This window comes from Diadema antillarum, unplaced genomic scaffold (genome assembly GCF_040938485.1).
Source record: "Diadema antillarum isolate AM-2024a unplaced genomic scaffold, OU_Dant_1.0 seq00001106_RagTag, whole genome shotgun sequence".
Taxonomy (NCBI): domain Eukaryota; kingdom Metazoa; phylum Echinodermata; class Echinoidea; order Diadematoida; family Diadematidae; genus Diadema; species Diadema antillarum.
This window is the reverse complement of record NW_027271922.1, coordinates 545,008-569,705: the sequence shown is the minus strand read 5'-3', so window position 1 is coordinate 569,705 and position 24,698 is coordinate 545,008. Positions and strand designations below refer to the sequence as shown.

Genomic DNA, 24,698 nt, shown 5'->3' with positions numbered 1-24,698 from the left:
AGGAATCTTTAAAAATCTTCTTCTCTAGAACCAGAAGTGATAGAGCTAAGTTAATACTATGAGTTAGTACATTGATGACTGCAGTTTCAAGTTTGTTCATGGCAGAATCAGGGATGCCCCCCTTGGGACCCAGGGGAGGGGGGTGGGGAGGGGTTCTAATGGGGCCTAAATTGTACATTTTCATCTTCTTCTTGAGAACCCCATGACCCATTTTCACCAAACTTGGCAGGTAGCATCCCTAGGGGGTTAGGAACTCAATTTGTTAAAATGGGCACCATGCCCCACCCAGGGGGCCCAAATCCCCCAAAATTAAGGAATCTTTAAAAATCTTCTTCTCTAGAACCAGAAGTGATGGAGCTAAGTTAATACTATGAGTTAGTACATTGATGACTGCAGTTTCAAGTTTGTTCATGGCAGAATCAGGGGTGCCCCCCTTGGGACCCAGGGGAGGGAGGTGAAGAGGGGTAAAATGGGGCCTAAATTGTACATTTTTATCTTCTTTTTTAGAACCCCATGACCCATTTTCACCAAACTTGGCAGGTAGCATCCCTAAGGGGTTAGGATCTCAATTTGTTAAAATGGGCACCATGTCCCACCCAGGGGGCCCCCAGGGGGCCCAAACCCCCCAAATGAAGGAATCGTTAAAAATTTTCTCTAGAATCAGAAGCTATACAGCTAAGATAATACTATGAGTGAGTACATTAATGACTGTAGTTTCAAGTTTGTTCATAGGAGATCCAGGGGTGCCCCTCTTGGGGGCAGGGAGATGCCTGGGTTGGAGTCTGCATTTACTTTTTCTAAAGCTCAAACAACTTATATATAGGAACAACAAAATTTTGTCAGGAGTGAACATAGATTTAATACAGATTTCTTGTTATGTCAGTGTCTTCAAGTATTCTCTGGTTCCTTTCAGATTGGAACATTAAATGAACATAATATACTGTAGATAATGACTGTAGAGAGTGATGGGGTTTTGAAATATCCTTTGAGTTTATAAGTCCTACTTCGGCAAAGTCGATGGACTTTAGCCTCCCTGTATGCATACACTGTGTAATGTACCATGTAGCAAAAAACATCATCAGAGGTTTGACCCATTTTTGTTTTGTTTTGTTTGCTGTCTTTTCTGCTATGTATTAAAGATTTCAATGCAAATATACAATTTGAACAAAAAAATGGAATTAGGAAATCTTTAAACAAAAACATACTGCACTTACTGTACATCTGTCTTGTAATGCAAAAAATCTTGTAAAATTATAAAGATAGGTGTTTCATGGTTGTAATTTTGTCCACATTGCTTTTTGAAGGCATCCATGGACCTTCTAGATAAAACATACACACACACACACACACACACACACACACACACACACACACACACACAAATAAACAGAGCTTAGATACACCCATGTGCTTTGCTGCATTATATTAGACATGTTTTTTATAGAAGAAATCTGGTATGAAGGTTCCCAGCAGAAGATCCTTAACCTGTTGAGGATGAGTCCCGAGAATAATCGGGCAGGTGTCTATGGGAAATACATGTTATATCAAACTCAATGGGTTTTAAAAAAAGTATTTAAAGACACTATAGAAGGCTGGGCTGGGTTTTCCCCCAGACAATGCATTTGTTATCCATTTGCTGTCTAACAAGGAGGGTAGCAAACAATGCACTTCCTGCAATATGGCAGTGTGGAATATATCAATTCCAGTAAATCTCTGAATACATGTACAGGTAATTTCAGATTAAGTCCCCGGGTACTTTGTACACTGTGCAATTCATGACAGTCTGCACTGCCTTTTGCTGTTCAGTGATCTGTAGGCATTTTTGTGTATTTTCTTCAACATCACAATATGTGACCACGCATCAAAAAAATCAACAAAAAGTCACACACACTGATTTTGCGTGAGGTGTCAAAATAGGTAAAATGAGTCAACCTAGTCAATCTTGAGTTTTTCATATTTTGTAAAAGTGCAGTGCTTTTGCTGCATTATTGTAAAGTTTGGAATCATTATCGAATGGGATATTGTGTATTTAGCAATTTTTCTAGAACACGTGTTTGTATTTATAATAGTGTGTTAAAAGGTGTTTTGGGCAAAAGCTCCTTGAAATGTCTATGGTCACCAAACTTCAGCTATGAAGGACATTTTTCAACTCTGACTTCAGATTAGGATGTCTAGTGGTAATATGATTTCAATGGAAGGGGAGAACTAGACATTTATTTACAACAGATGTAAGTGGCTAAAGGTCATTGGTCAAAACCAGTGAACTTCATCAAAATATAAAAGATGGGGTTGTGTACTTACAATCTGCATAAAGTGATTATGTGAGATAACAGAGGCATCCCAGTGTGCTGCAGTCAAATAAATCTAGGTTTTGTGTGCTTTTCACGTCCTGCAATTATATGTTGTATGTAATATACCCTTGTTGCCATTACCTGGTCGAAATTAATGGTATATTGCAAATATTGGCTGATATTTGCGAAGAAAAACAACAACATACAAGTTCCTTTGCTATACTCTATGCATGCTTTTCCTTTCATTACTGTAAAAGTGGTTATTTTCACACAAGTATAGCTGAGTGAGATGAATTTTGGGTGTTATAATTCCGCGGAATCAAGACAGTGGAACATTTGATGTGCAAAAAAATTTTGTGTTTTATTTTCATGCTAATTTCTGGTCACATGAAATGCACAAGAATTTCCACACCACAGAAATTTCCACTTTTACAGTATTATGACAGGGAAAGTCATGTTTATTTTATGAAGCTTGGACATTTTCCTGCTATCAGAACTAATGAAACTCGAACATACACGATCAAGAACAAGAAAAAAAAAAATGATATTCACATTATGCCCATTGATTTTCTAAGTATTCTTGCATCATAATCGGTGTACTTCATAGGAGGCAAAAAGGAATTGCTGTTCAAACTCCTTGTCTTTTTTGGATAACTTTTCTTCATGATACAATCCCAGTTGTTGTTTAATTTTATTTTTGTTTACCTTTCTATGATTGTCACAGGGTCTCCATTGCTGACCAGTGTTTACGAGACGGGACACTAGAATGTGTGCACATCAGTGAAGCAGTGAGCTTTCAAGCAGAGACTACAGAGGGCATTACAGTTGGAGTTCATGGCGAGCCCTGGTAAGCCTGCCACAGTTCAAGAGTGGCTCCAGTCCCTACACTTGGAGCAGTTCGTCAACGACTTCCTTTTCTGGGGCTACAATGATCTGTCAAAGTGCTGCAAGATCACCAAGGCAGACCTGGTTCGCTTGGGAATCACTCAGGTGGGCTACCAGAAGCGTATTCTGAGCAGGTTACCGTGTGAAGCTGGCGCTGTCGCCAAGGACACTTCTGGGCAGGATGCTGTGAGCAATGGGAACATCCAGAGCCAACCTGTCCCCTCACCTCGGAGAGCAAAGTTGGCAAAGGGGCCGCCAAGCATCGACAACACAGACTACATCTCAGTCAACATCTCCAATAGGAAATCCTGCAGTTCCGCCATGATAAGTGATATGAACATAGGAAATTCAGTGCCTGTGGCTCCGTCAGATAGCTTAGATCCATCTGTTCCTAAACCTGTTCCGAAACCAAGATCTAACACTGTGAGAAAGGAGATGGCGCCACCACTTCCTGAAAGGGGGAAGCCTATACCTCAGCCTCGGCCTCCTCCTCCCCCTCCTATTGAACCTCTTGTCCCTACTTTAGTTCCGCCATCAAGTATTGATAGGGTTTTTCCAGAGAATCCAGCTGCTGAGGCCAAGGAGAGACCATTGAGTATTTCTACGAATCCCTTTAGCAATGCTGTTGATGATGAAGAGTTACCTGTGGTGGACCCACAAATTAACCAGCTTTTTCACAACCCATTCAATCCATTCAATGACATGGGTAATCTAGCAGCAAGGCCTGTACCACCTCCCCCTGTACCGCGTCCTGAAAACATTTCCACACCAAAGACTTCTCATGATGGTCCAAGCGAACTTGACTTGAGTAGACGACCTGTTCCAGTTCCGCCTCCTGTGGAAGTTGATACAATGCTAAATCGACCTGTGCCTGAGCCACCAGCACTTCCTGGCAGCTTAACTTCTGCCCCCTCCAGCCAGCCTCCTCTCCCACCACCATTACCTGCTAAAGGAAGGCCACCAAGATCAAAATCAGTACCAGAAGGTCTTGCTGATTTCTTGCAGACAAGGGGGCCACCACCTCCTCCACCACCACGTACCATTGAGGAGGAGAAACCGCAGCTTCCAGAGCTTCCTCCTAGACCCGCGGTTATATCAAACTCCTCTCCCACAAAGAGTGAGAGCATGCACTCTAATATGAACTCATCAAATGGAAACTTCCCAAACCTCGTTGATAACTCTGTCTCCAGCACAGAACTGAATGGCAATGAAATCAAAAGCATGCAGGACTTCCCACTGATTGATAACCTTATGCAGCCCATGATGCCATCAGATATCAGTTCCAATCCAGCAGACAGTGTGAGGAAAAGTGACCAGTCAAGTATAAGCAGCCAGGATGACACACCAATGGGCCTTCCTTCTACATGGTCTGAATCAATGGTCAGGAGAGACTCTGATCTTTTCCCTGAGATCTCTGGAAACCCTCTTGGTACAATATCAAGTGTGACATCCACAGGAAGTGATAAGATCATGACAATTCTTGATGGCTACAGCCCTCCTGACATCACTGTGACAATGTCTAGTCAGGAGAGCATTTTAAGCCCGGATGCCTCCATATATCAGGATGATTCTCAAGAAGATGCTGTTGATCATGATGAAGAGGGCATCTATGACCAATTATGGGATCAAGAGACAAGACCGAAGTCCCAAGCAGTTGTTCCTAACATTTTCAAGAACCCCCCACCTTTGCCTGAGATTTCTGATGACCCGTGTTATCTTCCTCTGACAGAATGCAACACTGGTCATCCGAGACCACCAAGTTCTGTGATGGATGATCTTCCCCAGGAACCCCCTCCTCCTCCTCTCCCAAGATCACACCTTCCTCTGACCCCACAGAACTCAATTAACCCTCCTGGTATGTTAGAGCATTCTCCTGATCCACCCCCTCCTGTACCCATGAGGAGAGCTCCTGCACCCCCAATCCCTTACAGGGCAGATTCTGCCAAGACTGATCCAAGTAGGGAAGAGTCCAGTAAGGTCAAGGAGGGCGTCCTTGTGGAACTGGATGCTGTCCATATGCAGCTGGGTGCTGACCATATGCAGGAGATGAATGATGGCTATGACCTTCTGGAGCCTGCAATGTCCACTACCCCAGGACAGTGCAATCTTGATGATAGGGTCATTGTCATCGAAGACAATATCACAGAAATTCTCAGTTCTGATGAAAGCGACACTGAAGTGGACATCTCTGTTCCAGATGGTGCTGGCTCAGATTCAGTAAGTTTGCATCTTCAGTCTTCAGAGGTTTATCATATAAATGTGTTCATATTCATATTCATATTCTTTTTGCTTTTGATACTACTGAGAATTAACTTCTGTTGGTGAGAAATTCAAATATTCTCATTTCTTGTCGGTATGTTTCAAGACAATTATTTGTAAATTCTCTAAAACAGATGTGAGTATTTCTTTGATTCAATATTTCTTTCTTTAGAAGTATGTGTAGGCCTGCAGATACCTCATGTATTCAATGGACTTTTTAAGAAGTGACAATGTGATGTGGGTAAAACCATGAACTTTTTGATACAAAACTGATGTGATTCTTAACTACTTGTTAGATTGGAGATGCATTGTAAACATGTGAACAAAAAAGACCAATTCATATGTAGATGTCTTCATAAGATATCACCTAATTTTTGATACGTTGATATACATACAGTATTCCTTTATTTCACCCAGACATCTCAATATACCATACTGTGCCAGGCACACGAAATAGGAATCAATATGATCTGAAGTACATCATGATCTATAAAAAGTCCAATGATATACAAGGTGTACATTAATCAATTTCCGTACACTGCAGTATCACCAAACCAATTTTGAAGTATGTGCAATATTTGTACAAGTTTATTCCATCTAAAGGCAGTGAAAATTTAGGAATAGGCTCTAAGCTCTGACCTTCAACAGGAATTACCCAACAAGTATGATGACCAATTTGCCCCCCTTCTTTTGACATCTGTCCAACCAAATTTGACAGAATTGAATACCTCTTGAGTTTATGAGTGAGTGGACTTTGATGAGAGAGTTTCTTTCGCAAAGACTGCCACACACCACCAAATGTGTCAGCTTCCCTGTGCTCTGGCATGCAAGTGACAAGACAGTGATTACTACAGGTACATGTACTATCGCTTGTTGAGGCTCTGAGCAGAGCCCATGGTCTTGTTAAGGATCATCGGTTAGGGGCAGAAAAAAAAAATGGGCAGGGAGCTTGTCTCTGCACCTTCAAATGTATCTTGTGACAGATGATCTTTCTCAGGTTACACAGATCACCTGCCTGATGTCCAGACAGCAGATTTAACCTCCTCCGGTTGTTACATGGACAATCCTGCAGGACTCAAGCCAAACATGGGGAATTAAGACTCTAAACTCTCTGTTGCAATACATAGGAGACATGCTGAGCTGAGAGAGAAACTGCATGTCAATTTTTTTTTTTATAGTTTCTTATTACCAGCTCAGGAAAATAATCTTGGCCTCATTTAGATGATCATGGAGAAAAGGAACCAGGCTGTGGCATGGACAGATTCGCCCTGGACATTTACAGAAAGTTTCAGTTATGCCTGTATAAACCGCTAATTTCTGCCAAAAGACATGTACGACACAACTATCTTGCAGTTTCTGTGCAGTTGACATCTATAGGCATGTGTGAAAGTGGTGCCATTAAATGGTTTAATGTGTGTGAGAAATATGGATGGGGGGGGGGGGGAATGTGTAGTAATGTTGCATGTTGATGATTAAGGGCAATCAAATAGTAAAATTTTCTTGTTTTTAGGGTTAGAGAGAAGGAGAAGTTAAAGGGGGAGAGAAAGGAAGGGAGGGAGGGGTGAGAGAGGGAGTCTGTGTTCAAGTTGACTGATGAGAAAAGTGAATTGAAATAATCAGAACTTTATGTTCCTTGGTGATTGGACCTGAAATAAGAGAACCCCAGAAAGTTGTGAAGTTCGACTTATTTGTAAATTTGATACTTGTCACAATATATCGACAAATTTGACAAGACTTTTTGGTCGATAATTCAGTGGATGTGACCCTTTCTCCTGTACAAATTCAGTGTAGCTATCTAATTATTACAATTGTTTAAAGATTTGATAAAAAGGATTTTTAGTTTTTCTTGAGTTCATGTCAAACTAGAAGCACTGAAAGAGCACAAACATTGAGCCTGTCATATCAAAGCCGATGTCCAAACCAAACCCCATGCAATACCTCTTCCTTTGACCTTACGTGTATCGTTAGTGAATCAAGCCCAACTTTTCTATGCTATAGACCGAGGAGTTGCGAAAGAGACTGAATTATATAATTATCACAACAGACGGCTCGACCAATTTGACAGAGGTTCGAGATAGCCACTGTTTCAGTCAAACATGGGATGGAGTAAACCCTCATGCAAATGGCTACCGGGGATGTCAACCGCAGAAATCACCATCCGCCCTGCAGCAAGGTTCATGAAATGTTGCCAATTTTGTGTTTCAGAATTATATGAGGGTCATGGCTAAAATTCTGCTGGCCCAGCTGAATATTCTCAATGAGACAAAAATAGGTTCACCATTAATGCCATAGGTCTTTGCTGGCATCCTTAGAAAAAAAACATTATAAAAAAAAAAACAACCAAAACAAAACACAAAAAACAAAAAACAAAACAAAAACAAACACAAAAAACTGGATATGTTGTTCTGATCTGGATTACTGCTGAAAGCAAGTCACAGGTTTCTTTTAACATGACAGAACTATCGTGAAAGTTTTGTCAGAATCCATTCTGAACTTCTGTGACATTGCGTACTAGCTATCAAACAAATTAAACAAAAGCAAAGAAAATGCTGGCAAAGGCATGGCACCTTGGGAGAGGTAGGAAGGAGTTCTAATGAAGACTTGTATGCAAGTGAATGGGAAACTTGTAAGGCTATGACATCATTACATTATCCAATTTACTCATATAAATGTCCATTCCAATGTTCATGGCTTTGGATGGCCATTGATACAAAACACACACGCACGCGTCATTACACAAAGAGAGAAGGAGAGAATATCTGTTATGTCATTCATAATCACATGATTTCACCGTGCCTGTTACGTCTCTACGACACATTCACTTCCTGATTCTTTGGCAAGATGTCTTCATGGCTACCAGGGTATCAAGTTGCAAGCGATAGAGAGTATGACAAGTGTGATTTTACTCACACGATGTTGGCAAAACTAAACGGGGTGCCATGTTGTGTGATTTTCCGACCATTCGTGCAGTCAGAAGTTTGTTTTCATAGAGCTTATTCCACCCTGTCATCATCGTTCTGTTGCTTGTGCACTGTACTTTGAAACTATTTTTCTACGAAGCTAGTTTTCTTTTATGGATGAACTCGCTTGCAAGCTGCATTAACTTTCTATGTGCCATGTTTGCATGATGCACGACTCGGCGTGCCAAGCTCACATACTCTATACTCAAATACACAAACCCGCCCATACCGATCAGTAAATCGCCAAATGCCAAAGGACAATGATAGCGTTTCTCACGATTCCATTCCTGTCACAGGTAGCGTGCATTTTATGTGGTGCTTGACTATCAAGCTGTGTTCCGTACTGGATCATCTGCGAATTAAATTCTAAGTTTCTGTCACTGTTTCGTGTGCAATAGTCATGCCTCTACAATAATGTACTGGTCATTTGAAAGAAAAACAAACATAGATTTGTCATACAATTTACGTCAAAGCAAAGCTTGGCGTTTTCTCTACAATTTTTTGCGCATAGCATGTCGAGGGTAACAAAATCTATAAAGTTGCAATGATTTGAAAAACAATGTTTACCCAAAGCATGACTAGTACCATACATTGCTATCCCAGAATAATGTGGCACACAGGGGGTTACACCATGGCACATTATAAAGAATTCAAAGGAGTACCTATTCATCAACAGGGCCTGTAAATATCATCCATTGATATGGGTGATAAAAATAAAGATGATTGTGATAATGATGATCATCCTTATTATCACTGATATCATTACTATAATTTTTTCAACATAAAGAGCACTTATAATCCCTGAAGTGTTTGCTGCACTGGCATCATCAGGGACAGACTTGCCAAATCCCTGCAGCAGACTAGAGTTGTCACAAAAATAGAACTCCTATAGAAAAAGGTTTATCTGCATACACTGTAGCTCTAGTCTATGGAAAGGACTTTAGGTTAATCTCTTTGTTCCTTATCTTTCCCTCAGATTAAGTTTACCTGGGAGACCAGCACTTATCAAGTTGAGAAAGTGAAATTATTCTGATAATCGTAAACCATGATAATTAAATGACACCATAGTGCTGACAATGATGATGATGATGATGATAATGATAATGATATTGATAGTAACAGTCATAATAAAGATAATGATAATCAGGATAGCATAGTATTAGCACTGTTCTTCCAGAGGGCGTGGCCCTGCCTCTATAGTTACCTAACATTGCCAAATAATCACCCATATATGCATGTGTGTTTTAAAGAGGGACATGGTGGGTTGGAGGGAACATCATATCCAAGGATATGAAGCTGGGCGCTGTTTCATGAAAGTTGTCAGCCCTGACAAATTGTGAGTCTCTGACAATCACCGTAGTAACAGTCAGTGATCAGAGCTTCTCAGCCGATCAAACCAAGGATTTTACTGAAATTGTTAGAGACTGACAACTTGTCAGGGCTGACAACTTTCATGAAATGGTGCCCTGGACCTGGGCTTTCCTGTTCAAGAGTCAAGGACCTCATCCATTATGCCTCAATGATCTCCCATTGTGTAAGGAAGAGGGATAGTGTAATATTAGAATAGATATTATGCAGATATATGACATTTCCTTCCTATGACCATAGGCGCTTGCTTTGAGGGTCATAGCTTGGAGTTGAGATCCCAAGGGGCAACAATGTCATAACAGTTCCCTGAATGAAAGCAGTCTAAAGTCTGTTTCATGTACTAAATAGAATTAAATGAAACTGAACTTGGTCACTTATGTGAGCCACTTAACACATTGTAGGCACTGCCATCTTAGACGTTTGCATTGTAGTTGTCATGCAACGGAGGCCAAGGGCATACAGTACATATTCATACGCACTTCATACAGTTTGTACATACCACATATGGATACAATATATACCCAAAGAGGGCAGTTTAGTACTATGGGGCGGTTCAATGCTGTGGGGCAGTCTGGGTATTATGAGGCCGCAGGCAATTTTTGAATACATATTCCCCCAATATCAACCAATCAGAATGGAGAATTCATCAAATGAGATATAAAGATGTACAATTGTATGATTTGTCATTTCAGTGAAATGTATTTAATGATCATGTAGAATTGATTGATTGAACATGATGACAATGAAAAATTGTGATTACTGATCTTGTCATTTTGATGGATCATTGTCAGTTTGTGTTTTCCGTCAAATCTGTTGTCCAGCCGATCCCAAATTCATCAGATGTCAGGATGACGCCACACCCAGATGCCCTAATGCAAGGGTGGACGGTGACTGGCCGTCGGGTAATTGTGTGGATTACTGTGGTCAATCACGTTTTCACAAACAATACAGACCCATGCTCAGACTGCTTTTACACATTGTTGACTTGTGCCAGTCCAGTTGAGTGGACAATGCGCGGATTGTTTTGCCATCAGTCATAAAGGACCCGAGTGTCGTTTGCCGCTTGCCGCCTTTCAGGCAAACCGGAGAGCTAAAATCTTCAGTCTTTTTCTGTGTTCCCATCATGTGAGGAAGGATGTATCTGCAGAGTGGGACAATGTTTTGGATGTGTGTTACATTTGGAAAAGCCGTGATTTTGCTGTGTTTTGAGAAGAATTTTAATCGATTCCAATGAGATTGTCACTGAATGCTGATTTTGCTAGGAGTGATACTTGTGGCAACAGCATCGTAATGTCAGTCTGTTATTTTTTCCCTTTTTTCTGCTGCTTGTCATCCATGTTGTGATTCATTCGCCAAGTTGCCAACAGTTGCTGATCAGTATGCCAAGAACATTCACAAAACTTCCATTCATACAAACCTCACTTCTTTTATTTGCTGCGTTCTAATGCCAGTTTGGCACAAGTCTAGCCCACAAATTGAACAGAGTTGTCCAAAGTCAATGATGTTGCCTCCTGTTCAACGTTGGTGAGAGGGATTCTGTTTTACAGTGCACAAGTGATTTCCTCAGCTTGAAGACAAGTCTATACACTTGAAGTCTAATATCTTTGTGATTTATTGGGAAATTCCTGTTCCGCGGGGATATTTACTGACACTCCCACACACTGATACACACACACACACACACACATACATGCACAGATGGGACTTGTACTTGAAGGCAGTAACTTACTTATCGTTTTTGGGCTTGCTAATCAGTTGTGAGCCGTGCTTGAATTAACGGAAAGCATCGTGCAGACTTCAAATCTAGGGTAAGACTGAAATATTCTTCAAACAGAAAACTCACACCACTCCCTTGAGCTGGGCAAGATAGCTGACAGTATTTACGATTCTCGGAGCTTCAGCACGCAGTCTTAATGGCCGCCGCATTCTGACTACATTTGAATGCCTCACTGGATTCTTGAACACTGTTTGTTTGTCCTCATGATGCAGGGAATATCAGCAGGTAATGATGACCCATTCCCCAGGAGCAACGTCGTGTACGCCAGCTTGAAGCCGTCCAAGAGACCTCATCAGAGAGTGGTACCGGTAAGTCACATTCCTCCGGGACCCACGTGGTCCCTTCTTAACCCATTGAGGACTAGTCCCGAGTATACTCGGCAGGTGTCTATGGGAAACGTGTGTTATAGCAAAATCAGGCTGCCCTCAACAGGTTTTAAAAAAAAAGATTGCAAAGCTAATTAGTGACGAAAGAGGCTATAAAAACAATCAGGGCATTTGCAGTTCACCAAGAAAATTGTCTTTGGTTTTAAGAGAGATTGAGGAAAGATGGTACGAGCATCTTATTTTTTCGCACAAAAGCTTATCAACCCTATCCACAACAATTAACTTTTGAATACACTGTAGAATTATTCAAAGTTTCAACGTGGTTTAAGTGTATTAAACTGTCGTGAGATATTGATAAAATGAAAAGAAAGCATTAGAATATCTTGGTATTTGTCACCCTAAAAGATTTGTTGAAATTGAAATGACAGATCTATGAAAGTTTTGGTGATATTATACAGGGGATATGAAAGTTAGGACCGTAAACAAGGGACCCTTGTGGATCAGTGGATATGAACTCAGATTTTCAGTCGTGAGGTCTCTAGTTCAAGTCCACTTGCAGCAGTGGTTGTGCCCTGAGGAAAGGCAATATATCCTTTAATATTGCGTAGTCCTGTGAAGGGGACTTAAAAGCTTCGGGTCCTGTGGTAGCTTGCTCATTAAGCATTTTAGTGCTTCCTTAGTGGCCATGTTGATATATCCAAACAAGTAAATTTCAGTGAGTCATCCTATTTGAGGTTGTGTGGGCCCAAGTACGTATGGGAAGTTGTTATCCCGTCAGTGATCTCTGGGACATTGTACAACATAATTCAAGCTTAAGGTGAATCTCTACCCAGCTTTAGGAATAAATTCAGTAATTGAAAAAAAAAGAAGTTATATCAGATTTAAGACTTAACTCTCTGTCTCTCACACCCCCCCCCCCCCCCACATTTCCTTGCCCCATCTAATTATTGCAGTACGTTTATTGATAGAATGCCACATCAAAAGTATTTTGCATGGGGAAACTTTTGTGATTCTGTCACAGGCTAATAAGTGGATCTATATATACAACCCGTTCCTTACAACTGGAATGCCTTGCTAATATATTCTCTTTCTTGTCCAGAAAGAATGAATAGGCTCTTGGTTTGTAACAACAATGGAGGCAGCAAAAAAAGAAGAAGAAAAAAAGAAGAAGATAAAAGAAGAAAAGAAAAAAAAAATGGAAAAAAAAAATGAATGCAATGAAGGAATTCAGGCAATAATGGCAAATCTGTAAGTCTGTACTAAACAACCAGGAAGCGTTTGTCCCCTGTCTACTTCCTATAATGTTCCTGTGTGTTGAACATGTGTTGTAATTGGATTTTTCCTGCTGTGTCTGATAGAATGTGACATGCTTTAATGAGATTTGGCACTCCAGTGCACTTTCACTTTGAAGTGAATCTTCATCCATAAAACACCCACCGAAGAGCCAAATTTGCTCTAAAAAGTAAAATATGGATAGTTTTTCATAATGTTTTCCTCTTTAGATGCAGACTAATTCAAATGAAACGAATCATTTGAAACCTGCTAAAATTTTTGAATGCAAAATGTCCTCACATGAGATTAAAAAGTAATTGAGAATTTAATGACACTTTCTGAAAACAATGTCTCTTTAAGTATTTTAGTTGTAATACATTTTGTCTGACATGCAGCTGTATATAATGTAATATTCCTTTCTGTGAACATGACCAAAGAGCAGCATTTTAAACAATTGCAGGTGAAGATTTTCCCAAATCTTAACTTGAGTTGTACATCAGACAAAATGTGGAAGATTTTCATATTCACCAATTGCAGTTTGTGACAAAAAGTTTAAAATGTTAGTTTTTTCTTGGTAGGGTTTTGTTTGGCTCTAGTAACATACATGTCCATTGTTTTTTAGATCAATGACTGTCATCAGATGGTTCTAGGGCAATTACCCGAGACCCATTCCCTGACCCTAACCCTAATCCTGAACCTAATCCTAACCCAAACTCTAACCCTAAACCTGACCCTAATCTTTACTTTAACCTTATCCCTAACCAGTATTTGGGGGGGTTAATTGCCCTGATTGTCATCTGACACATATTACACAAGGACCAAAGTCTGAGCCTTACAAGTCACCAAATCATCATAGGTCATAGACAGCAAGCTCAATTTTTACCCTGTGTACCATAACAGCTCTTTTCTTTTTTTTCTTCTTTGTGTCTGATTGTATGCATACACAGGAAGAAGCAAGGAGGCGCTTGTCCATGAGGCTGTCCACGTCACAAGCTAGAGGCCTTATTCCAGTAAGTCATTCTCTTGCCCAACCACATGAAACTGTGTCCAGTGTGTAATACACACACACACACACACACTCTCTCTCTCTCTCTTCTCTCTCTATGTGTGACTATGTTCACACTGCACTTAACCACATCGATTCGATGATTCAAATGTAAATGCACCTTGGATCATAACACCCGAGCAGACCTGTTTAGCCTCGCACTCACTCATTGTACAAAGTGTTAGACCAGAGAATCGTTTTCCGTCATTGCCTTGCTCACCATGTGGATGCAGCGGCATCACACTCTCATCTATTATGCGTCTGATATCACATTTTTTCCCTCTTCAAAAAAAGAAGAAGAGAAGAATTAAAAACTTCAAAAGTCCATCGCAATCTTACATCCTATTTTGATTAAATTTCTGCCATTTTGTCTTTTTGATTTTGCTACATTCATCAAAGTCTGACTTAAACAAAGAATTTCCTTTTCTAGGCAGTGAAAGAGCACATCTTTTGAGGAGAAGAAAGTGGGTGGCACAGCTTCATGTGTGAGAACAATAACACTGCCTATCCTTGCAATTAGTCTCAGATCTACAATGTGTTTGAATCATGTTGTATTGTCATTGATCTGGACGAAGACAATTTGCACCCTCTCTTCTTGCAATTGACCGTTCTTTCATCAACATGATCTTAAGATGGATTGGGTGTAGGTGAGGCAGCAAAAAGTCTAGGTAAATTCAGAATTATGATTTCATATCCATGACTGCAGTATCAACTTGACTGGTATTTAAAACATTGATTATTTTGAGGTGGTATGTGGTTGTACTGGCATTTACTGGACAGGGTTTTACTCTTTTGATTTGAGTGAATGTGATGCTGTACAACTCAAGTGATATCAGAGTCGAGGATACCAGAAATGTGGATATAGTCCGTTGCCTTATACGATATTGACAAGGATATCTGAATGCAAAAGCCTCGGGTTTTGTATTGGTAAAGTTGACATTGAAACTATTTTCCTTTCACACCAATGAAATTCACATCAACACCAGTATTGAAAGAATCGCTCACTTCTTATCCCATTTTGCGTGTGTTGGTTGTGATGACTGGTTTGTGTAATTCCCTGTTTCGTCCTCTTTCGTCTTCCAGAACAAGCTTGAGAAGAGCGGATATCTATGGAAGTGTGGAGCAGGGTGAGTGGAATTCTTGCAAGTTTTAATACGAATGGAAACAGGTTTTTTTTTTTTTTTTTCTGGGTGCAAATGTTTACGAATGACTTTCATTGTCCATTGTGTGATTCACTAGCGTTTTTCGAGGCCATGTAGATTTGATTAAGCCATCCAGTGTTCCTCTGCAAGGTTTTAGTTTTTGTTCGTTTGTTCGTTTGTTTGTGTGTGCTTTTTTTTTTGCTGGTTACCACTCTTTGCCAAGTTGGGAAAGAGATTTGTATTTGAATTTATGAGTTGAAGTATTTTTTCTTGTCACTTTTGGTGTGATTAGCAGCGTCTACAGCTTTTTGAAGTCTAATTCATTTGGACGTAGCTCAACCAAGATCTGTTTTCACAGAGTGGGAATGCTTGGCTAGGATCTGTGTGCGTGGCGTATGTGTTTTGTGCTTGCATGAAATTTATCCTTTATTTTCTAATTTGTGCTAGTACATCATATTGAAAATTGTGTGAAGATATTCAGGTGAATATACTTAATGCTCTTTGTTTTTCTGAAAGCAATCCAGCTTCTATCAAACCATGTTTTTGAGATGGAGGGGAAGTTGGATGTAAGTCCCCATCAGCTCTTATAGCTACTTCCCATAGAAACTTTGATTTTAAAACTTGTCTAGGATACACAGTCTACATATTTTTTTTTCTATTATATATATATATTTTTTTTTTTTTTCCCCCAACACTGGCAACAGTCAGGATGTGCTGCATATTTTGTCACAGTCTCAAAATAAGTGTCACTGTGTGCTGGGCTGGGGGGGGGGGGGGGGGGGGGGAGCTGCAAACCGTGCGGGGAGTCTCAAGAGTTCGAGTTAATTTTAGCCATGCCAGTTCAAACGGATGGGACAGCCGCCATGTCTGTCAGGAAAGCTGAGCTTGTTGGGAGCCCCACACAGTTGCTGACCTGCTATTTAGTAAAGTGATGAATGTGGATTGATTTAACTACCCAACCAAAGTGCCCAAATATGTACTCATATTGGTTAGCAATATCCCTTCAAAGCTTCCACCTCCCTATCAAAACGAGGGGGGGGGGGGGAAATAGGTCTCATAGTTGCTTGCTAGGGTGATGAGTGGATATCATCCACTTACACTGGCTAATTGCTTGCTTATGACTTGATTTAATTGGTCACGGCCTGTGTGTTAACATCTCTCACTATCTAATGAGGGGAATTACCACCCAGGATTTTCAATTGGAATGCCTGCCTATGAGGCACAGATTCTGTTGCTTTTGCAGCCTGAAGCTTTGGACAGCGCACTTAATGGAAGGAAATTAATGTTTAATTTGATTTCCATTTCACTGACATAAAAAAATAATTCCATTTATATAGCAGATCACCAAAGTGTCCTTAATCCTGTGCCTAGGCTATTAATATTGGTTCATCATTCACATCAGTGTCCAAATTAAATTTCAGCAGGTTGCCAACTGTAATAGCGATTACTGGGAAAAAAAGACCCATTGTCAAAATCAATACGCTTCAAAAATGATAATGGAGGCTCACATAAAAAAAAATCCGTTAATATTAGAAATATGGTGAGGCTGATGTTCTTGTGTTGTTTTAGTCATACTTTAAGAGACCACTAATTCAAACCTGATTGCAGTACCATATATTCACTTCAGTGACAGGTTTACTGTATAAGCAATAATTGTCATTAATGATGAAACCTGCTGTATGGGTCTGCTATTTACTTTGAAGCACTTTACTGCTCTCAAGTTGGAGATGATGATGGATGATAAATTTCTCCAACATTTTAAGAACATTATACAGGTGTAGCTGTTTATTATTTCTCTTGTTTCGTAATTTGTAATTAATTCATTATCATCATCATCAAAATTTATTGTTATTCTTAATATATTCATTTATTTATTTATCTATGGGGGGGGGATTGAAGTTTGAGGTTGCAATTCAGTATCATGGTCAAGTGAAATGGTTACATTCCGACTTGGCTTTTTACTACTGTATAGTACATCATTCTGTGTACACAATGATCTCAAATTTTAATTCACATCTGTCTTTCTCAATTCAGAGCATAATGCCACTCTATCTTCAAATTGACGGCAGTAAAAATGCTAAAACATCAACCAGTCTGAGTGATGAAAGTCTTATTAAGATGGGACTTAAACTGAGAGCAGTATGGAATTTTAAAGTTTTCCATGTTTTCTTGAGACTGATTGTAGTTGCAACCTAGAGGATATGCATATAGTGATGATATGATCACCTCACAGTACTCCAACAGATTTGTACTTCAGACTATCTTTAGAATCATGTTTTTGGTTGATAATTTAGCATCTGTGATCCCTTCCCCCATGGAAGTCCCCATTGCTAACTCTATGATAGCTTAATGTGAAGGATATCATATGTGATATGTACTCATTAATTTCAATAAAAAGAGTAATGATGTATGTATGTGGGTCACTGAGAGATGCACGAGGTACAGTAGAGTATAAATCATATGCTGTTCAGATCTTAATAAGTATGTGCGATCAATTTCCCCATTTTGTGAAAATGTGAAACTTTAATCGTACAAATTGTACCTTTATGTGTAATATCTGATTTAAATTGTACATGAACCATTCTGTCCATTTGATTTTGCTCAACATAACCAACTGAGCTTATTATACGTGGAGTGATATTGTACATACTTCAATACTGCAGTGTTTACCTAGATTTAGGATCACCATGCATTAGATATCAGGTGATCTGACTTCATTAACCCGTTGAGGACGAGCTTATTTTACTATAGCACACATTTCCCATAGACATCTGCCTGAGAGTACTCAGGAGTAGTCGTCAACAGGTTAATTATTCTATTTTTATTGCCATACTGAGCAAGGCAAAAGATGTACAATGCATGTAGCAGTTCTAGTAATTTCATTCCAAGTTCAACTTCCTCATTAATATCTGTGTGCGCTGTCATTAAATTACAGTGTATGTTGCGTGTATGTGAGGCTATTGTTTGCTTAACTCTGCACTTGTTTCCCCCCAGCTGCTGATTAAGTAAACCAATGCCCTTATTGGAAGGAAGAAAAAAAATTACGACTAGCAAAGCAAACAGTGAACTACAGTATACTCTACGTGTTTTTGAGAAGCATTTAAGTTTATGTAGAATGCAGTATTAGAAGATTTTATTTCAATGCACTTGAGTGTGTGTGTGTGTGTGTGTGTATGTGTGGTATCCATATTATGTTTATGTAAATGTGTTAAAGTTAATTTCTATGTTTGAAAGGTATCACTTGAAATATTTTTGACAGCGAATCTGTAGTTGGAAAATGAATTGACATTAAAGACTTGTATGACCTCACCATAATGTATTTGCCTCCCATGCATGTACAGAAAACACGGTAAAGGGGGATTCCGGAAACGATGGTTTGTCTTCAATGGGAAGGAGTTGCGCTACTACGAGAGCGAGAAAAACGTGAGTGGATACCACCAAGTCCAACCATTAATCAGGCGTAAACATTTGTGATTGTTGTAACAGAATCCTTAACATGCATACACTTTAGCATGGCATACTTACAAGAACTTGTTTTTATATTATTCATTTGTTCAGGAGATGTAGAAATTACCAGAATAACAGTGTTCTTTGAGGTGAATGAGACATGTATCGTTGACATCACTACAGCTGCCGTGAAACCAGAAATGTTTACATGCAAGAAACCTTCATGAATTTGCGAGAAGCCAAGATTTGCAAAAATGAAATTGCACACACAAGTTTGTGTCTACACATTGCATTGAATGCCAGTACAATGTTGTACACTGTACAAGTATTCATAATTATTCCATGGTGAGCAATTCACAACAGTTTTATTCCCCGAAAAAGGCTGTCGGCTTCAATTCGCAAAAAGTTTCATGCTGCCGATGTTTCTGGTTTTACAATACTTGAAGGAGGCAAAGTGAATGGGTAAGATATGGACAGCAGTAAATGAATTCTTCCAAATCATAAATTTTGTTGTGTCTCATGAAGCATCATCAGTGTCACAAAAATGTCACGCGTTTGATAATGTTGTGAAACACTACTTTGGCATAACATTCATGCCTTTAAATGAAAGAGAGATATTATTCAGAGGGGTGAAGGTTCAGGTGTGAGTTTCTTCAGTTTGTCTCCCTCTACAAATTAAGTTTGTTAAGATCACAACTGCTGATCTGTAAATTAACAAGCATGTCGGAAAAAGGAACCAGTGGGACTCGAACCTGTCATCTACTGCTTTCCGGGCAGCGACACTACCACCAGGCTGTCCCTGGTTGCTGGCAGTGACACGATGAACATGGAACAAATACCCAAGCTCCGAAATTCCGACATTGTTATAATTTCGGAGCTTGGGTACAGTGGAATTTTCTTGATAAAATTTGAAAACAAATTGCCACTGGAAATAATGTTCAGTGGATAGTTATTTCAAAATTTGAAAAGCATAATACAGTAATTAGTTTAGTTTGCCTGTTTGCATGCTTTCATGTCGTGAATGGTATTAACGTCTCATTTTAAAAAGGCATTCCAGTGTCAAAAACCCCATGATACATGAAGTTTATGGTGTGATTTTAAAGATAACAGGCAGGATGCAGCACATTACTGAAGCTTGGCACCACTAAAGTGTCTCATGTCATAACACTGATTGAAAATGTTGATACCAGACAAGATTCATTTCAGTCATATATGAATTAAAAAAAAATGGTTGCCATGTGAAATATTTTGATAGGTGATTGTGCAACTTTTCAGGAAGTATTTTATCACACATTTGCCTATTAATCACAGTTTGGGTTGACTTGAAATAGGAAACAAAAAGTTTAGACCTATTTATAGAGTTGGCGAAGTTGTGTTTGTTTGTCCTTGCATTTATCGGTAGTATGATGTTGGCGAATGTGAGTCAGTAGCAGTTAATATGTCCAGCATCATACAAGTTGTTCCACAGGTAAGGTCCAGCATGCGTAAATGACCGATCCCCCCATGATTTCTTTGTATTTGGAACAACAAGCAATCTACAATCTGATGACCTTAAACATCTGGGAGGGTTATAAAATGTCAGCAAATTAACATTGTACTCTGGGCAGATCCGTGTATACTATGAAAACAAACAGTAATAATTTGAATACAATGTAATATTCAATGGGTAACCAATGCAATGAGGACAAAACAAGGGTAATGTGAGTATTTCTTCTGGTAAGGGTAACAATGCGAGCTGCTGAATTTTGCAATTTTTGTAACCGTGAAAGTTGAGATTGTGTTAGCTGAAATAGGAGTGCATTACCAAAGTCAAGTTGGGATGATATAAGAGCATGAACTATTTTTAAATTTTTAAAAAAATATTTTGCTTATTGCTAGTGATGATAATAATGATAGTAATAATAATGATAATAACAACCCAAAGTTGACACAAAGTATATTACACACTTTCTGATTTCATTTCAAGAAAGGGAACTAGCAAATATTTTCATGCAGGCCAGGTGAGTTCATGACATATTCACTTCAAAATGAAAATAGTGAAAAATTGTGAAACTTAAAAATCCCATATCCTGTTTCATCTGATCATATTTAAAACATACATTGTATGTGAGAACTCCTCCATGTGAAATACCAGTGAATTTTGATTACAAAAGACTCCCTGACTGACTTGTCCTTCACTGGTTTATCTTTCATTTTTTTTTTCTTGGTGGGTACACCTTTTGTCAACTTCCTTGTACACTGCTCACACCCCTTCATGCAGCCACGATGTCTTTGCACAGTCACTTTAATCTGACAGGGAAGGGTAACTGATAATCAGCAAGGAGGAAGTAAGGGTGTTTTATCAACATGATGTTACAGTTCTAATATGGACATGAGTCCTTGCACGGAAACCCTTGGCATTATTAGCCAGCATTGTTTTTTTTTAACTCTGCTTCCTACTGAAAAATGCTATCATGCCTCATTTTCTTAAAGCAGTGGTCGATTTAGAACGTCACACCGGGGCCCCGTTTTATCAAAAGATATAATTGATTATAAATTTCCTTACCACACAGGCTGCCATAGACCTATGTTAGAAATCAACTATAATCAATTATAACTCGTCATAAAACAGGGCGGGGCTCTTTCTTCACAACTGAGTTAGATACGTGATCACAGTCTGTACCTGTACCCCATTAAAACCATCCGACCTGCCAGTACACCGTAGTGATTAATTCAAGATTCAAGATTCAAGATTCAATTTTTTTTTCATTTCCATGAAATAAACAGAGAAATTATATGCAATGTATAAGCAGAACATATTTGTAATAATTGCAAAAACATAAATTGACAAAATACATGTGAGAATGAGTAACAATGAAGAAAACACAAATGCATTTTTTTTTCTTCAAATATATACCATGCATATAGTACAAGGATGGGGGAATGGAAATAGAGGGTCCTACTATAAAGCAGAGCTTTGGTGTGGGACCCTCAGAAAATACATAGAACAGCAAATAATGAATTAACAAAGGTACAAACCAATGTAAAACAAAATCAAACAAACCAATGTCAACTGACATGAAATCAAATTGGGAAGGAGAAAAGAGAAAAAATGAAAAGTAAATAAATAAAACTACAGCACATACCTTTAATTTACAGACCCTCACGCCTAGTAGAATGAGGAATAGTGTGATTTGCATGAATTTACTGATTTGAACTGTGTTCAAAATCAGAGGTTAAGATATTCAACGAAAGCTTGTACCCACAAATTCAAATTTTGAAATCTGAAGAGTTCTTTGAACTAGAGAAATGCTTTGATAATCTTCTGAAAAATGTTACTTTCAATCTTGACATTAACATTGAATTCATATTGTAAAAAAAAAAAAATCTGTGAAGCAATTGCAATTACATCACACCAAATTACATTTAAAAGTTCAGAGAAATATAGAGCCTATATATATAATACATTGAATGGGTAACGGTTCATATACAGTTTAATGTGGTGAAATATTGTAAGGCAAAATAAAATCTCCTAAATTGTCTTAGTTTGTTTTAGATAACCTACCCTGTTTTTTTTTTTTTAAATCAAACTTGGTAATTTAATAGACACTTATGTCTTTTTGTTTGTTTGCTTTTACTTGGTATGATTTTGATTATTTTGGCTCATTTGATTTTTAGAGTCACAAGAGTCATCTTCTTCCGTACCGTACACTGCAGAGACAGTTTGAAAGATTGCCATTGCTTGATTTGATGATTGGCCAAGAACTCCTTATGTGATGAAGGAAAAGGAAAATTTCAGTTAATTTGTAGTAAATATAATACATATGTGTGATTATTTTTCTCTGTCAGTGAGCCAGTACTGTGCAATATATATGAATTTCTATGGGGGCAGAGAGGTGGTAATTACACATTCATGCAACCTTGCAGTGGAAGTAGGTCATTAGGAAATGATGTAGGAGACAGTTAAAGGACAAACATGTGTTCAAGATCACGAGATAAAAAGAGTTCTGCTCTGATGTCAGGCTTGTTTGTGGTTTTTGTATGTTTATGTTATTGTTTGATACTGTTGGTTTGTTTTGAAAGCTTACTTTTTTATAGGCAGTTTTTGTCTTATCATCTGGCCAATGAGGGCATGATATTGAAAGGTTGCATTCTCCCATGGTTTTTGTTGCAGATGGCTAGCTGCAAGGGAATTGTGCCGGTTGGAACCATGCTGGATGTCAAGCACTTTCACAGGACTTCGGTAAGTCGCTTGTCGCTGTTAAAAGTTTATAATTGGGAGTCGCCACGCAATTCTTCAGGTGGTTGAATTTGTGATCAAGAACCACAGAGACAGAATTAAGTGTGCACATTATCCCTTTTCATGCATGAGAAAATTTACAGAACTTACTGAAGTGCTACACATCCATCTTGGTAGTGTACCAGAATAGATTGTAGTGTGGCAAGGGTGAGGCGATAGCATTTGAAGCTAACTCTTGGAGCCTAATGAAAATTTGTGATTTTGAACATCTTTGTGACATAAAGAAGTTATCCATTATCTAATGTCATGATAAAAACTGATATCAAAGTGTGGATGTTCTATTGCTTCTGGTAAATATAGTTTGTACTAGATATTTCATTCTTTGTGGAAATGTTTGGCAAAATGACACCTTGGATGTGCTTGACTCTATATATGTAGCAATTGATGCACTTTGTCGGTGACCAAAGACACAGTTCCTTTCCATTTCTTTTGTTATCCATTTCCACTTCTAGAAAACCTATATTTTACAAACTGTTGTGCTAAAGTAAACTGTACAGTACATATGAAGATTTTGACTGCAAAATGAGTTAACTCCATTCTTGTTGATTTGAGATATTTAGGATTAAACATGCTAAAAAAGAGAGAAAATGCTGAGAAAATATGGGATATTTTTAATCATAACAACAAGAATATTCTTTCATATGTAACAAATGAGGTATCACTGGAAAGGTTTTAGTTTACTCTATTTGATTATGGACTTACTTTAAAATATAAAAAATGGCACTTCATACTTTTTTGGATCAAACTCTTCATACTCAAGAGATGGAATAGTGGAAACAAAAAGAAGGCTCGCATGAAAAGACCCTCTTTAAAGAGTGAAGAACTTGTGAAACATTCATTAAAAAGCCGCTTATGATACCGTGACTGATTGCAGAGGGAAGAATATGGGGAAACTTTACACAAGATCTAAACACATGAAAATCTATCGTCATTATAAAGTCATGTAATAATCCAGTTTAATATTTTTCCCCTTCACAGATGCCTAAACTGTCCTTTCATAATTTCATTCTTAAGTGAGGTGTGTGAGTGATATGTTTTGATAGATGCAGCAATTATTGTTTAAAGTTCGAAGATTTTATGATGTTGTTTCAATCTGTGTTGCCTGCTGAAAGGTACTGAGATTTTGAAGGTTTCACAAACTTTGTTGTTGTTATGCCCTTACTCCAATGGGGCTTTTAATGATAATTCGTGCAGTAGTCCCCGAGTTTCACAGTTGCTGTATGCTGACTCCCACAAGTATGAAATCAATTTCCCCTTTCCTTTTTCACTGCTGCATTGCTGATATGTATCGTATGTTCAGCTGTGCCACGAGTGCAAGTGGCCATGAATATACAGGTCTGTAGTTCATAGTTACAGCTTTCACATCAGTTGTTATTCTTTGAAACACAGCAGTTCATCCCTTTGCCGTAAAGTTATTGTCTTCTGCACATTATCAATAGCTACAAATTGTACATGCATATTATACATTAGACACAAATGATAGGAATACACGAATGCTTTCCCATTTGCTGAGATTGTCTGTATGCAACATGAATTTGCAATTCTACATCAAATTGCTGCCCAGGACCTACAGCATACGTGAAGCATGGATGCAAGAATTCCTCCTGCACCTTTGTTTGTTTGTAGGCGTGATTATTGTCAATATCA

At 38.7% G+C, this 24,698-nt stretch overlaps 1 protein-coding gene across 1 annotated transcript in view; it reads left to right on the top strand.

Moving 5' to 3' along the window:
• The window catches only part of LOC139743805 (arf-GAP with Rho-GAP domain, ANK repeat and PH domain-containing protein 2-like), a 116,798-nt gene that overhangs the window by 16,157 nt on the left and 75,943 nt on the right, over positions 1-24,698 (top strand). The window contains exons 2-7 of the mRNA XM_071654259.1: positions 3,016-5,393; positions 11,753-11,848; positions 14,086-14,148; positions 15,267-15,310; positions 18,667-18,748; positions 22,926-22,994. Of these exons, the coding sequence (XP_071510360.1) occupies positions 3,126-5,393; positions 11,753-11,848; positions 14,086-14,148; positions 15,267-15,310; positions 18,667-18,748; positions 22,926-22,994 (2,622 nt within the window). The 5' untranslated portion in view covers positions 3,016-3,125. The remainder of the gene's footprint in view (positions 1-3,015; positions 5,394-11,752; positions 11,849-14,085; positions 14,149-15,266; positions 15,311-18,666; positions 18,749-22,925; positions 22,995-24,698) is intronic.